The sequence below is a fragment of the Urocitellus parryii genome, chromosome 8, assembly GCF_045843805.1.
Source record: "Urocitellus parryii isolate mUroPar1 chromosome 8, mUroPar1.hap1, whole genome shotgun sequence".
Classification (NCBI taxonomy): domain Eukaryota; kingdom Metazoa; phylum Chordata; class Mammalia; order Rodentia; family Sciuridae; genus Urocitellus; species Urocitellus parryii.
The window spans coordinates 143179160-143196009 of record NC_135538.1 but is presented as its reverse complement, the minus strand read 5'-3'; the positions used below and the strand labels follow the sequence as shown (position 1 = coordinate 143196009).

At 48.2% G+C, this 16850-nt stretch overlaps 1 protein-coding gene across 4 annotated transcripts in view; it reads right to left on the bottom strand.

Moving 5' to 3' along the window:
* LOC113179846 (phosphatase and actin regulator 1) overlaps nt 1–16850 on the bottom strand; it is a 287810-nt gene that overhangs the window by 186257 nt on the left and 84703 nt on the right. For all 4 annotated transcript variants that reach the window (XM_026384595.2, XM_026384593.2, XM_026384589.2 and 1 more), the window contains exon 2: nt 13422–13586. In XM_026384595.2, the coding sequence (XP_026240380.1) occupies nt 13422–13560 (139 nt within the window). In that variant the 5' untranslated portion in view covers nt 13561–13586. The remainder of the gene's footprint in view (nt 1–13421; nt 13587–16850) is intronic.

Sequence of the window (16850 nt, the reverse complement as noted above, 5' to 3'; positions counted from 1 at the left end):
CCATTCTAACAGCCTTATGCATGAGGTTCCCATGTCCCTTCCATTTTCTCTTGAGAACAGCAGGGCCCTTCTTTTGTCTGTAAAACGAAGCTGGCCTCAGTTCTGCAACCGGAGACCCTGTGGTTTTGTACACTCTCCGCCTTGCCTGGCCCAGGTCTGGCTTATATTTATATAAGGACGATATATTTATTGTCCTGTTCCATTTTACTTTAAAATGTCCAGGTTTGGAAGGTCAAGTTCATGGTCACTCTGCTCACGTGCCTTCTGTTTCTGAGACTTCTGGCCCCCGGTAGATTTTCAGAAGGAGGTCATGGCCAGTCTCCCCTCCAGGAACGCGGGCTTCCTGGATGAAGTTAGAGGAGAAACAGGGTGGAGGACTTCCTCCAGGGTTTGTTCACTTCATTGTAAATTCGGAGAGAGGAGGAAATCCTTCAGTGGACTAACTTGTTGGAACCTAAGGAAACGAGGGCAAAATCCCAGCTCTGTGGAGTTGGAGGATGTGTCAGAAAGCAGCCCCCAAACACACACAGAAACATCATCACCTTTATGCACACCAGCCACAGCCTGAGAATAAGACATCAGGAGTCTTTTCTTAAAAGTCGTGTTTTTTTAAAAAATGCATATGTCTAGAAGAAAAAATAATGGCAGATAAGACTTACTCTATGCAGGTACTATTCTACGACTTTTTCTATTACTTAACTTCTTTTTTAAGTTCTCACAACTTTGTAAGGTACCTTATGTGTCCCTATTTTAAAGGCTAGAGAGTTGGAGCACACAAAGCTCAGACAGCCTGGTTTGAACCATCTGAAGCACGAGTTCCCAGGCCGTCTAGTTTGCAAGACTGTAGCCAAGTTCAAATCCCAGCTCTGCCGTATCAGCTGGCAAGTCATTCAGCCTCTCCAGGCCTCAGGTCCTTTACCCTCTGGAGGGGGTTTACGAGACCATGTAGGTCCCTTGTGAGATTAATGTCCACAAGGCATAGAGAGGGTCATCCACACTCCTCAATGCACAGTAAGTGTGTTACTGCTGTTGTTGTCAGGATAAAGCTGTGGAGGTGCTTTCTGTCTGGGAGGAAGGGAACATGCAACAACTGTCATTTGTACGCCCTGAACAGCAGCGGTAGGCGGCTTCCAAGATGGCCCCAGAATCCCCTCCATCAACGAATCTGGGCTGGTGCTGTGACTTGCTTTACCTGTGAGAATACTGTGAATATGATTCTAGGCTGGTTCTGGACCTGCCTTAGAAAGACCTGGCAGCTGCCACTTTTGCCGTCTTGGGGGACCCTGGGCTGCCTGGAGAGACCAGAGGAAGAGACTGTATAGAAATGCCCTGAGCCTCCAGGGCGAGGCCCAGCTTTCCCTGCATCCCTAGTGAGTCTCCAGAAATCTCCAAGCTCATCCGCTTCCAAATGCATGAGAGCGCCCCCCCCCCCACCACCAGAAAGAAACCCAGCAGGAGAAGCGCCTTGCCAAGCCTGATCAACCCCCAGGCATAACAAACAATACAAGTGGTTGTTGTTGCAAGCCACTAAGTTTTATGATATTTTATTACAAAGCAATAAATAACCCCAAAATATTTTATTATACAGCAATAAATAACCTGAGCTTCTACCTGTGCAGTCATTCAGCCTAACCTGTGTGTAACTCTGATACATAGAAACATGATCATGAATGACAGCAAACTCTTTGAAGCCTAAGATCGTCATCTCACACTACAGTAACAAGTATCTATAAAATGATAGTTGCCTAGCCACGTGACTGCCTCACCTCAATCTGTACTTGCTGGGCACTTGCTCTCTGCCACATGCTCTGGTCCATCATGGGAGACAAAGGAAAAAGCCATTTTATTGTTTTATGGTTTGGGTATGGCATGTCCCCCCAGAGCCCCCGTATTAAGGCTAGGAGGTTTGGAGGTGAAGTGATGGATTGTGGGAGCTATAACACAATCAGTGCATCTCAGTTTGCTTCCCGGCGGCCACCAGCTGACAGCTTTTCCCCTGAGCCCTTTCACTTTGAAGTGCTGCCTCACCATAGGCCCAGAGCAATGGAGTCAGCCAACCACGGACTGAGACCTCCAAGACCACGAACCCCAAAGAAATTTTCCCCCTGTAAGTTGATCTTGGTGGGTATTTTGATCACAGAGACAGAAAGCTGAATAAAACAACTTAATAAGCAAAGAGTCCTGGGCAAAGTTCACATTTTTTTTTTTGAGGGGGGTACCAGAGATTGACCTCAGGGGCACTCGACCACTGAGCCACATCCCCAGGACTATTTTGTGTTTTATTTAGAAACAGGGTCTCACTGAGTTGCTTAGCACCTCTCCGTTGCTGAGGCTGGCTTTGAACTCGAAATCCTCCTGCCTCAGTCTCCCAAGCCACTGGGATTACAGGTGTGCGCCCCTGTGCCCAGCTCAAAGTTCACTTTGAAAGGAAACAATTGCATCTTTAATGATCTAGCACTAGAGGGTACTGATTTCCATAGTCTTTAGCCTACAGGAAATGCGGATTTTTAAAAAAAGTTTTAACAATAGAACTATGAAGTCTACTCTGCCTTCTAATCCCTAGAAGTTCCCTCTGTGGGTCAAAATGGACACACAAGTAAAGATATTCTTGGTCTGTCCAAACTTGACCTCATTTTACTCATTGTTACTTGGTTTTTTTGGTGCTAGAGATTGAATCCAGACGGGAATACTCCAAACAACAGCCCAAAGAGAATGTGTGATCCAGCCAGAGGCTGAAAGCCAGCCAATTTGGTTTGGTGACTTTTTTTATTAAAATCACATTCTAAATAATACGGACTATTTGCGAGTTTGTTTTTCCTAGCTGTGAGAATGGTCACTTCCGACAAATGTGTGGAAATCTCTTTCTTTGGCTTCACAGTCGCTCTGCTGATGTTTCCATTTCCCTTGGGACGTCAACGCCACGTTAAGGCAAATTTTGTGACTTGACAATCCAATCAATCTTCAGGAAAGAAAAAACAAAAACCCACTTTCCTCTAGCTCACATCCTCTTTGGGAGACGACTGTATACGCGCCTCCTTCCTCTCAGCCAAGCTTCTTGAATGAAGTCTGCCTGTTCTCCTTGCCCACACTCCTCAGCCATGGTGCTCCCTAAATCCCAGCCACATGGCTTCCCCCAAACCATCATCCCAAACACAAGTTGTCACCAAATGCACCGGACACGTCTCAATCCCTCCCAGAGTGGACTTTTTCTGGGCTCTCTCCTCCTGATTCAGTGGTGCGTCAGCCCCTCCTGGTTTCCTGCGTTCCCCGCCTTTGCTCCTGACCCACGGGCTGGGGGACCTCAGGGGGCTGCCGCAGCTCTGCGCTCACACTGACTTCCTTGTTGGAGTTCACACTCCACAGTTCCCAGGGCTCTTCAGGTGCCTGGGACCCCGCCTCTGCACCTCCAGCCACACCTCTTCTGCTTCTTCTCTGTCCCCCGTGTCCCCTCCATCTATGTCTTGAAAACACAGGGATGCAGCAGTCCCCAGAATAAGTGGGTCATTTCCCTTAAAACCTGCCCCATCTCCGTGTCCCTGACCTAGTGAACGGTGCCTCCCTTCATCTGACTGTCGGTGGGAGATCCAGGGACGGCTCCTCCCGCTTCCCTGTCTCCCATGTTCAGTCTGTAACCAGGTCTTGCTCACTGTGCCTCCTAAGGGTCCCTCGGTCTGTGCGCAGTCTTCAGCTCCTCAGGTCACTGTCTTAGTGGAGGCTGTCTTCTCCTCTCCCCGACGTGATGATCAACCCCCTGCTACCCCGTGTCTCTGCCACTGGAATCCATAGGGACACGGAGCGTTGCCCTTGAAGTGACGTTAATGAGGTGTCTTGATTCGATCACAGGTAATCCCCTCTCATCACAGACCCAGATAATCAGACGTGACCTTCTAACCTTGAAATCAACATCGGGTGCCACTCCAGGCTTCTCCCACACGTAGAGGATACTTCTAAAGGGTGCTCCTCCGGGAGTTTCCCACTGTGTTGGGATAAGGCCCAGCCTCCTCAGCACGCCCCGGGAAGGTATTTCAAAAGCAGACGCCTGTCCACCTCTCCCTGTTCTTCTCTCTCTACTCCCTGCTCCTCCCCGGCAGCTCTTTGGAGGACATGCCAGCTTGTCTCTTGCCCAGACATTTGTGACATTTGGTTCTGTCACTGAGGAGAGACGACATCTCATGTGGGTTGCTCCATTCCTTGGTTAAACAGCCCTTTCTCTGGGAAACCTTCCTACAACCTGTAAGTCCCCTGGGTGGGTCTCCTCGGTGTGCTCTGATGAGATCAGATGTTCTTTATGGTAACTGTTCACCTAATTACCTGTTTTTCTTTTCCATAACCTTTGGGAGGTAGGGGCCACCCCCGCCCCACTACTGTCATTTGATGGATAATGGCAGTGTCTGGCACAAAAATACGTGCAATAAGCTACGCTGGTTTCCTTTGTGAACTTTCGGTGGTTTGTGGAAGTCTAAAACTGAGGCTCTGAACAAGCACACGGATTATTGCTTTGTTAGCTAGAAGATGGGGGTATCAACGCAACCTGAAGTTAGGGTGCCACCGCCCGGGGTCTACCCTCTTTCAAGAGCACAGATGCCTGTTCATCATCATTATTTTTCCAACCTACTGGTTTCATCTCTTCCTTGAGTTGGAAGAATATGAACTTCCAACTCACAACCGAGCCAGGGATGGTCCACAGAGCTTTCGTGGTGGACTTTCATAGAGGTGGACATAGGCTGGATAGGAGGCGGTTATTGAGAGTGGCCTTCAATCCTGCATTCCAGAAAGTCAAGAGAAACTTTGATGCACTCTTAGGGTTTCTCTGGCCCAAGAATTGCAAATGTATCCCCCCAATCACACGCACATTAGGAATTTCTAGGGGAAAAAATGTGATCTGGGGCTAGGATGGGGGCCAGCCATACCGGGTATCAGAGATGGACCCCCACTGAAGAGCCCAGAAGCCTATCCTACTAGGCCCAAAGGCAGAATCCAATCTAGATTGTCTTCTGTATTCCAGGAGTTTCACTTAGGGAGGAACAACGCTAGATTCAGGGGCTATCTCTGGACCCCGCCATGAGTGCCACAGGAGTTTACAAAGCGTCAGGCCCAGCTCTTCATTATAGCTGCAGTCGGGCGGGGTTGGTACAGCAAGACTGACTCCATGATGCCCAGGTGGACGGGGGAGAAGGCCAACAATTACTCCTTCCCGGACAGTGCTCTCCTGTTATACTACTGCCCATATTAACTAGGTGTGCTCATTGCTGGAGCACAAGATGAAACAGCTACCTTTGATTCCCTATAAATCAATTCAATTGCATTACTTCAGCAGCTTAAAAGTACGAGGCGGACTAAAACATCTCAACTTGGAAAAAGACAGCACAGAGAATCTTTCCAAGAAAGTATCCATTCGACAATTCAGTGACTATTAAAACCAAAGAGGAAAGTTCCTTTTAATGCAATTAAAAGTGGCAGATTAGGTCAGCCCAAAATTTCATAGATAAAATATCTGATTGTGTGTCTGTTTGTAGGCAGGGTCATTCGCCATGTTTCGAATCAGCTGATCCTGTCTCCTGGCTTCCTCCTCCATCGCAGGTCCCCTCCGGGGGCTTGAGTCTGCACCACCTGGAGAATCACTAAATTGAGAATGCAATTTCTTCCCTTTCCAGGGTGCTTCTGAGACCACTCCCCCACTGACTGCTTAGAATTCTTTGACCTCCCTGAAACTTAAAGTGCATCGATTTTTCTAATTCCTCTCAACCCACTGGGCCTCTCCTGTCTTATCCAATTTAAAGTTTAATACCACAGCAGGTTGAACCCTGTCCTCCCCAAAGACAAGTCCCCGTTCTAAGCCCTGGTGCCGTGAATGCGACCTTATTTGGAAAGGTCTTTGCAGCTATGATAAAGTTACGGATCTCTGAAGAAGATCATCCTGGATACAGACTGGGCCCTCAATTGAGTGTCTGGTGTCCTTACAAGAGATAGGAGGAAAAGACACAGAGAGGCAGCTATGTGTAGATGAAGGCGGAAATTCGACTTGGGCATCTCTCAGCCAAAGAATGCCAAGGATCACCAGCAGCCACCAGCAGGATGAAGAGAGATGAAACAGATTCTCCCTCATGGCTTCCAGGACGAAGCTGGTCCTGAAGAAGTCCACCTTACTATTTTCAAGACAGTGGATCCGAAAACTAAGAAAGCTGCTAAGTGACTAACGGGTGAGTAACCTATACAGGATGGATACACTGCTGGCATACTGATTTTAGACTCCTGGACCCCAAATCTGTAAGAGAATTGATTTTCTTTGTTTTAAGTCCACAAATTTTATGGTAATTTGTTATAATAGCCTTAGGAGATTTAATTCAAGTACCCAAATCTCCTCTGCCTTTACTTCTTTTCTTTTTAATCTTTTTTTAATAGCTAGTCCAAGATGGACCCTTTATCCATAGCTATGCCTGGACAGTAAAAGCCACTGAGAGTAATAACCAGTACCATGTACAGTCATCCCCTCTTATCCACAATTTTTACTTTCCTCAGTTTCAGTTACCCAAGGTCAACCATTGTCCACACATATCAAATGGAAATTTGTATAAACAAACAATTCACAAATCTTAAATTGCACACCATTTGGAGTAGTGTGGTGAAATCTTGCCCTGTCCTGTTCTGTCCAGCCCAGAAGTTGAAGCATCCCTTTGTTCAGTGTATCCATGCTATATAGACTACTCCCCCGTTAGTCCCTTATTAGCTTTCTTGATTTTCAGATTCACTGTCCTTGCATACTTGCCTGTGTTCAAGTCAACTCTTGTTTTTTTTAAATGGCCCAAAACATAGGAGTATTTAAGCTGGCAATTTAAATACATCCCATAATTCTTGTTAGTGTGCATTGCCACAATTATTTTATCGTGAGTCATTATCAGTCATCTCTTATTGTGTCTAATTCACAAGTCACAATTCATCATAGGTGTGTGGGTGTAGGAGAAAACAGAGCATTCACTAGGGGTTGGTACCAGCCATGGATTCAGGCATCACCCAGGGTTCTTTCAACATATTCCAGAAGGTAAAGGGGAGGCTATTGTAGATTCAGTCATCAACCTGAAATGGACCTAACTTCTCTGTTCCTGTCTGTTCCCTCCTCCCCGTCCTGCTCAGAGATAGTCTCATTGATTACCTAGAAAACCTCGGCCGTCAGACAGGGTCACCAAGCACACCTATCACTGTACCTACCACGGCAGCCAGCCTCTGGGTCCCTGCCGTACCCGTCACACCTCAGCCCTGGTCCTCCTACCGCTCTAGCCCTGCCTTTCTGCCTCCTGTCCAGGCTCTCTTCTCTGTAGTCAACAGTGACCAGCTTCTTCCTGTCTCCAGGACTGACCTTAGCCCTCTCTTCCTTCCATTCTGCACTGGTTTCCTTGCCAATCCCAGGGGTCATCACCCTAATTAGCATGCATATGCAAATCACCCCAAGTTTGCATAAGACCCTCAGGTATGCAAATTGGGCTTTAGTATCCAACTGCCAACTTGGGACATGGCAAAGAAGTTAAGCAGGTATCTAGAACTGGAGTCCCTTCACCACACCCACCACTCTCCCAAAGTACTCACCTCCGGGGGGCCGTGACCACAAACCCACCACATACCTGAAACCCACACGAGGTGCCAAACTTGATACTTCGTCTAAGAACATTTTGTTTTGAGCATACAAACCCAAACTGCATGTTTAACATATTATTTGATGAGTCTGGACAGATTCATATATATATATATACACCCTGTGATACATGACAATCACGGTGGTGGACATCTATCTCCAGAAGTCGCCTTGTGTCCCTTTGAGGTCTGTGTGAGTTTGTGTGTGTGAGTGTGTGTGTGTGTGTGTGTGTGTGTGTGTGTGTGTGATAGAAACATTTAACCTGGGATCCTCCACCTTACACTCCTAAGTGTCCAACTCTGCACTGTTGGCGGAGGCACTAAAGTCCAGCAGGTACCCGGGGTTCATTCTGTCTGCATAACTGAACTTTTATACATAACCACTGCCCAACCACTACCCCCCGCCCCCCAGTCCCAGGGCAACCACCACCCAATCTCTGCTTCTGAGTCTGGCTATTTAGAAACCGCACATGAGTGGACTCCCGCAGGATCTGTCCCTCTGTGACTGCTGTGTCACTTAGCATAATGTTGTTCAGGTTCACCCACATTATCACAACTGGGAGGATTCCTTCCTAACCCTAAACAACACTGCACCCAAATGCCCAAACGGAGAGTTCTATTCTGAAGGTGACACTACGTCTCTTTCCCCTTCCTGTGTCTGACTCATTTATTTCCTTTAACATCTCCTGAATCCAACCCTTTCCCACCCAACATTAGTTCAAGCACTCTCGTTGCATAATGGCCTCCTATCTGGTGTGGCCTCAGCCACTCACTCTCTGGTCTCATTTGTTCTCCATGACGCAGAAACACTGAGGACCCCATCTTTGGTCCTCTCACACCACACTCTCAGTTCTCCACTCTGCAGCCACTAGTCTTTCTTGCTTTCCTGGACTGCTCATCTCTGTTTTTTCTGCCACAGGGCCTTGGCACATGCTGTTTCGTATGCTTCAAGTGCTCATTTTCTTCATTCCTACCCTTCCCTCAGATTCCAGCTCTAGCCTTTCTTCCTTAAAAATGTCCTTCCTACCTCTCAGACCAAGTCAAGTTCCCCTCCCACTAGGCTACGCACCCTTCCTGCACGGCCCACAGGCATGACCTCACTTTGACTTCTGCCTCTCGCGCTCTACCTTGTGCATGCCATCAGATCGGTTCTGGTTCTCAGTCCCATTCCCACAGCCACATGGTAGACCCAGTAGACCTTTCCCTAGGGTCCTAGGTATGCCAAAAATTTTAGAAGCAAACAAGGAAGTTAGGCTGTAGATAACCCCTGTGGTTTATGATTTGATTTTCTGTCAAGAGGAAATAAAAGCAAGATCCAGTGGTATCCTCACAGTTTATTTCTGCCAGTCTCACTTTTCTATAAACTCAGTCTTCATTTTCTAGGAATTTGGATGAGACTATAACGGCTGATGACGTGGAAGACACTCTCCGTTGTATTTCAGAGAAGACGTGATTGTCTGTCTGCATTCCCAGGGCAGGAGTGGACACTCCCTGGGGCTTGTTCCCCACAGGGAGCTGAGCATGGCTGGCTAATTGCTCTGCAGGCCCTGGACATGCAGGACCCACTCTCTGAGGACTCCTGTGTCAGCTCCACCTGTCACCGTGCGCCTCCTCCTGTCCTGTGACCCAGGGAGGCTTCCGAGGGGAGGTCCTGTCTGACCCTGCTGCCCACCACGTGGGAACCAGCCTCTGGGTCTGAATGCTCAAGGCTCTTTAAGGACATGAGCCCGCAGCTCGGAATGTGCTGGACGTAGGGTCAGCACGAGATACGGAGACCCGTTTTCAAAGGGCTCCCCAAACCACTGGTGCCAAAGGGCTGAAATGTTGAGATCATAGTTTCCCCCTGCAGTGTTCTTATTGCTCCACGACCAGAAATGACATTTCTGGGTGAACCTCTGAGGGCGCAGTATGCGCACACACGGCGCCCCTGGAACTTCAGTTAGTAATGAGACTATCATGCAGCTGAGGATGGCAAATCGCAGATGCGAAAATCAGGATGGGCTGAGTACGCACTGGGCGGACGGCTTTTTTGTTTTAAAAAGGCACATAATTCAAAATACAAATATAGAACCTAAACTTAATATGTGGACTGAGTCTTTGTATTTAAAATCATGGTCCTTGTTGTCGGTAGGGCAAGATATCATATATGAGACATTATATGTGATCACAGAGACTTCTCATTAGCCAGCCCTGCTCACGTTCCTCTGAACTCTTTTCCTTCTTGGCTTGACTTTGGACTTCTGGGTTCCTACCTGCATGGTCTGATTTCAGCATGGACCCTGGTAAGTCAATTTAACCCGAATCCCCCTCCACTGGGCAACCTTGGTCTCTAATCAGATCCCTCATCTGCTACCTCTTCCACATGGTGTCTGGTTATCCTGGCCTGTTTTCAGCAAAATCTGGTTAGGCGTGTTTATCCATAATGCCCCCCGCTCCTGATGTTTTCTCTTAGTGATTTTCCACCTGTGGACCCTCACCCCATTCCTTGGCTGTAGGTCCCCACTTGCTCAGGAGTCTCAGAGTTCAGAATCGAGTCTGATTTCCCTCCCTCCTACGAGACCCCACCAAAGAGGCCCTTCGACCTGCCGCAGGGGTCCTGAATAGGTCTCCACGATCAACAAGACTCACTGCATCATCTTTAACTTACTACCACCCACGTACAAGACAGATCTTTACACACCAGCTAAAGCTGACCAACCAGTAAGTCCTACCAAAAAATCCATTCTTACATGTTTATCTAACATTCAACTCTTATCCGCCAGTAGCAAAGTTTGTGCTTTCAGGCATCATTAGAGCCAATACACAAATCATCCTGTTAAACAATCTTACACTGTCAAATTTTTCATTTGGGATATAAACGAGTCCAGGAAGTCCCTACTTTGCAAAAATAATAAATAATATTTTGGGGATGCAGCTAAGAATAAAGGGTGCTCCAGGGTAAAACACTGATTTTTTTTTTTTTTTTTAGCTAGAATAGCTGCAGTTGTATGATGTACTCACCCATCAATCGTGACATAAAGATATTCTATAATATATCCTCTGCCTTCTCTACTTCAGGAGTAAATTTTCTTCTTAAAAAAAAAAATCCAAAACTACATATAAATATCACATCCAGCTGACAAATTAATCAGTTTGGCTGTGGAGATCACCAAAATCTTGCTAAGAATACTTCATGATAAGAATGATTTCAAGTTATCCACTTTGCTTGCCACGTCTTTTGATTCTTTCTCCCCAAAGAGCTTGCAATGGAAAGCTTCCCGATTTTAACCTGAGCAATTGGACACCACTGTCTTTGCCTCCGTCTCAGGGACAAGTTTTCCAGTGTCTGGAAGAAGTCAGCGTCATGGATCATGGGCGGAGGACCCGGGCTTTCCTTCCGTCCTCGCCACAGGATTCACGCTGACAAATGGCAATTATTTAAATGTGCGTTTATGTTCTTACAAACAATTCTGCATAGCAAAGTCAGAGAGGGGTTTGTGGGATCTTGGTTGCTGTTTTTTTTCAATGCTAACGAATGCTCCCACTTTCTTCCCTGTTGGTGTGTGTTACACCTGACTAGGCCTGCAGAATCTATTCCAGTTAGATTTCTTCTTCCTTTAGTTTTCTTTCTTTCTTTTTTTTTAACCATACGATTTATTTTTATTTTTTTAGTTTTCATTTTTAATGGGCACATCATAACCGTATATATCTATGGGGCAGAGTGTGATCATCACGTTGTGTATACACCGTATAATGATCAAATCAGGGTAATTCCCATTTCTTTTTCCTTAAAAACTTGCCATTTCTTTGTACTAGACTCATTCAAGTTCTTTTTGCAATAGATCAATCGTTGTTGTAAACTTTGATCGCTCTATTGTGCTGCACAACACCAGAATTTATTCCTTCTGTGCCAAACAACATCTTGATACCTATAATCCATTGACCAAGGAGGGTCCTTTTCTGACTCCCTCAGTGGAGGACATTCATTTGAAGTCTTTCTCACCTGAAAATTACTCAGTGGCTTTTCAGGATCCACAAATGATCCACAATGTACCTTAAGCCCTCCGCACAATGACGGAGCCGGTGGAGAACACGCAGAGGGGCCATGGGTTGGAGATTTGTTCATTCTTATCTTAGGAATCAGATCATTACACCAATAGGGTGTCGGGGATTTCATCAAGAAAGAGAGTCATGAAACATGAATTGGGGGTGTCTATTGTGGGAACCTTTAAGATTTCAAGACTCCCTCCAATTTTTCTGTCTGCTATTCTCTTTCTTTTCTCCAAGTGATTGGCATGAAGATTCTCAGATCTATGGACCAAGGCTCAGGTGTAAGAAGCAGGTCATCTTAGACTTCAAAGTTAGTTTGGGGGCCAAACAAAGAAGGAGGACACCCCACAAACAGGCAGTGATGATTCTCAGGAGAGAATCAGGGGATAGAGAGCAGATGGGGTGAAGGAAACCAAGGTCCTAAGCCAGGCTGGGGGACGGACCAGCACATGATTGAAGCACAGTGCCTTGGACTAACTCGTGTCCTGTCCAAGTTCCTACTTTGAAGCTGTAAGTCTCAGTGTGACGGGATGAGGAGGTGGGTCCCTGGAAAGGTAATGAGGGTTAGATGAGGTCAAGAGGGTGGAGCCCTCATGTGGGGATTGGTGCAGGTATCAGGAGAAACTCTAGAGAGGATATTCTCTCTCCGTGTGTCTCTGCACCAAAAGAGGGAGTGTGTGGAGTGTGTGGAGCAAGATGGCGGCCACCTACCAGCCAAGAGGAGGAGCGTGTGGTCATTCAACACGTGAATGGAGCCCCCAATTCCATCTCAGAATGGAACCCACCTTGTCCGCACCTTGATTTTGGACTTCTGGCCTCCATAACCATGAGAAATAGATTGATCTTGTTTAAGTCGCCCCAGTCTGTGGAATTGTTATGCCAACCCAAGCAGACCAAGCCAAAACCATAAAGAACCTGTAGAGCTCTTCCACCATCTCATCTCAAACCCCAAAAGAGGGCAATAACTCTCTTTTCTATCCTTGTACATTTCCCTCTGAACACTCTCCCTTATTTAAAAATGTCCACTTCCATTGCCACCTAACATCTCCACAAATATTAACTCCTGTAAGCAGTTAATTCTTAGCTAATTCTTAGCCCTGCTTTAGAGATGAGAAACTGAGACACAGAGTTCAATAAATTGAGCAAGCTATTGAGCTAGCAGGTGTCGGAGCTGGGATTTGAACCCGGGCAGTCCGACCCCAGGACTGCCCAGCCCTCAATCTTGCTGACGCTCCCACACTCCCTGGCTGCTCACCCCGCTGAGAACTGCACAGCTATCCTGATCATCCCCAATGACGATTCCCTTCCCCTCTTTGTTCTCCTGCCTTGTCTAGGGATCATTTATTCAAGATTTTTTTCCCTCCGTGAAATAACGTACTCTCATCTGCCAACGAGCGTACATAACTCATTTTGTGCCGTGAGCTGGCTTACACCCGAGCAGCGAAAATAGAATGAATGATAAGAAACGGACTGTCAGCGGGACCGCGTTCCATCAGAGACAAGGTGGAGCTCTAAGTTCCCATCATCTATAGATCCAATAAAATGATGGTTTTTAAATTAAAAGGCAACAACAACAACAACAAAATCCGGTGAGATCTGAGAAGACGCAGGTTGTCAAGGCCATTCTCCATCACACTGAGCCATCACCAAAGACCAGGGCCATCCCAAGCCTTGAGTTTTCTCTTTGTTCAGCTTCCGAGCATGAGATCCGACCCGGAAGACCCAGGGTTGGAATCCAGGGGAGACAGAGGACGCCATCACCCTACCTGCCGACGTGTGCTTGAACTTCTCGCTCTTCTTCTTCCTCCACTTCCAGGGCTTGAAGATCCTGCCCAGGTTGGCAAACTTACTCCTCCTCCGGATGGGTGGGGTGTGGGTACCTGGGACCAGGGAGTCGGAACGCATCGCCGCCAGCCTCTCCACCTCCTCAGCTTGTTTTTCCCAAGGAAGAGACGGAAACACAGAGGGGAGAGAAAAAAAGTGTTAAAATGGGAGCTTCACAGATGGCCGGCGTTTTCCATGGTTACAGATAACAGGAGCCACGTGGCTCCAGCTCCGTTTGCCTTTTGGAATGGAAGTCAGACCACTGTGTTCCAACGGCTGGGGACAGTCAGCCAAAGCCGAGAGTCATGGAGCCTGCCGACCAGATTCATCCATCCATCCATCCATTAGTGCATGCACCCATTCATTCCTAAGTAAGAGATGGGGGTCTCAGTATGTGACACAGGCTGGCCTGGCCTCCTCCTTGAGCCTCCTGACTCAGCCTCCAAAGCGACTGGGATGATAGGTGTGTCTCTGCACCTGTTACCCCAACCAGATCCACCCAACCTCACTTACGGGGAGGGGAGGGGGAGGGAGAGGGGGAGGGGGAGGGGAGGGGGAGGGGGCAGCGGGTCTCTTGACCTGTAAGAGACCCCACCTAAAAAGCAAGGAAAGACCATCCCAAGAGTCAAATGAGGGTCAGCGATTTCTCAGCTTAGACCTGGCAGATGCCATCAGTATAACCTTGGTGAGAAGAAAGGAGACAGTTTTATCAAGGGTCTGTCCCCAGGCTGACGTCTCCGCCACGCATGGCTCTCCACTTCCCTCCCGCCTGCTTTGCCAAGGCCCCGAGGAGCACTGAGTTCTGTACAGGACTATCTATCTTAAGGGCACTGACCAACTTTAGAATCATGCACACTTCCATCAGATTTTACAACTTCCTCTTAGGTCTTTTTTTTCCCCTGTAGATGTGCTTTCAAAAATCTTCTAAGAAATTGAGAGCTGGAAGTATTTTGAGGGAGCATCTAGATTGCTCTCAATGACACAGCATTTGCAGAGTGCAGGATCTGGATGGTCCCCCAAAGAACCATGTGTGAAAGGCTGGGTCCATAACCTGTTGCACTACTGGGAGGTGGTGGACCCTTTAAGAGGTGGGGCCTAATGAAAGGTCCTAGGTCACTGGGGGTGTGGCCTCCTCCTCAGTTCCTTTTGCTTCCCTCCCAGGAGGCAAACAGTTTACTCCACCATGCACTCCCCACCAGAATGTGCTGCTTCACTACCAACCCAAAGCAACAGGCCCAATCAGTCACGGAAACTTCCCAAACACCTAGCCAAAAGAAACCTTTCTTATTTATAAGTTGAATATCTCTGGTATTTTGTTACAGGAACAGAAAGCTAACACAGGATGTTTCAGACTTTCAGTATTTCTTAAGGAAACACTGTGGACACTTTCTTGAAGGCCACTATCGGCCCAACACTTCTTGCAACATAAAATAAAACAAACGCTTTCATGAGTATTTGCATCTTCCAGTGAGCTAAATATACCCTGACTTGAATTTCTAAGGCAAGACTAATCAGAGAAAATAACTTCCTTGGCAAAATCAAGGGGGTGGAAAGAACTCAACTTTCCAGAAAGCAAAATTACATCTAAAGCTGCGGCAAATTCAAAAACCACTGTGTTTGGCCTCAGATCCTGTCCTTCAGAAAAATCTGGACTTTTGCAACATTAGCAGTCTGTGAAAGCTCCATCTGTGGCCCCTGTTATTACATAAAAATGCTTTTAACTTGGGAGATTCCTTCATCCTACCAATCTCTATGGAACGGTGACCAGGGGCCAGGCAGCGTGTGGTGGCAGTTGTGTTGGTGACAGGTTGACAAAGGCTCTTGACAGTAGGTTTGAGAGGAGGTAGAAGGACTTGGAGGAGGGGCAGAAGCAAAGTCCATTCATGTGACTTAGGACCCAGTGACCTGCAGGACAGGAAGCGGATCCCTCCTGGTTGGCAGGTGCTCATCAGTGGCACCGCCCCCTTCATCCTGAGACGAGGAACACAGGAGGGGACACAGGCTGGGGGCTGAGCTTGGCGATGATCTGGACAGTTGCGAGGACGATGACAATGACTACAGACGTCCCTTGACCTCAGATGGCAAACGCACTGTGAATTCAGACACCCTGAGCTGAAACCGCAGGGACTCCACCCAACTTGCTGAGCATCCTGGGCATCAGTACAGCACCCTGCCGGGCACGGGTGGTTCCCCCGGGGAAAGTGGGGCCACGGGAGCCAGGGTCGCTGCAGCTGCCCAGCCTCTCGAGGGGGGATCTGGTCACATCTCAGTGGCCTGGGGAAAGGCCTGAGTCTGAAATTTGAAAGACCATTTCCAGTGCGTGCGTGGCACTCTGGCTGCCCCAGGTGAGCTGAAGAATCCTAAGGGCAGCCCTCATAAGAGGGGACGGTGGGGACCGTGGAGTGGGGTCTGATGCACCGACAGCTTGTCTCCTCCGTCATGGATGGAGTGACTGCGTGATTCTGCACCAGACGCCATGAGCACTTCTGGGGGAGACGAACAGAAGGACTGAACAGAGAGGCCTCAAGGGGACACAGGGGTTCACAGCGCATCAGCCTCAACAGGGGCATCGAGGCAAAGCCCAAGAGGGACGACCAGTGGGGTAGAGGGAGGGGACTCGGGGGAGGGAGGAGGTGGGAAAGGGGGTGCACTGGGGCTGAATGAGAACAAAGTATATTCCATGCTTTTATAATTATGTCGAAATGAATCTTAATGTAGCCAAAGAGGACCAGTGAAAATAATAATAATAATAATAACCTTAACTAATTCTGCCTGGGTGCTGGAGAAGATGGGGAGATTCCTTCATCCTACCAATCTATATGGAACTGTGGTCCCATTGGCTTAGGTTTGAAGGAGCAAGGGGTCTCCTCCCTGCACAGGGAAGAGGGGGAATTACATCCTGGCAGGACAAAGTAACCCCAGAGATCCGCTGGACAAACCTGGCACATCTAGGAGCTCAGGGACCCCATGGATCGTGCGAGTCAGTGCATTAGGTCAAAGGGAGAGCTGGAGAGCAGGAGAGCCAGGGAGTGACCTGGAGAGCCAGGGAGGTGACCTGGAGAGCAGGAGAGCCAGGGGTGACCTGGAGAGCAGGAGGGCCAGGGGTGACCTGGAGAGCCAGGGAGGTGACCTGGAGAGCAGGAGATCCAGGGGTGACCTGGAGAGCAGGAGAGCCAGGGAGGTGACCTGGAGAGCAGGAGAGCCAGGGAGGTGACCAGAGCAGGAGATCCAGGGGTGACCTGGAGAGCAGGAGAGCCAGGGAGGTGACCTGGAGAGCAGGAGATCCAGGGAGGTGACCTGGAGAGCAGGAGAGCCAGGGAGGTGACCTGCAGAGCAGGAGAGCCAGGGGTGACCTGGAGAGCAGGAGAGTC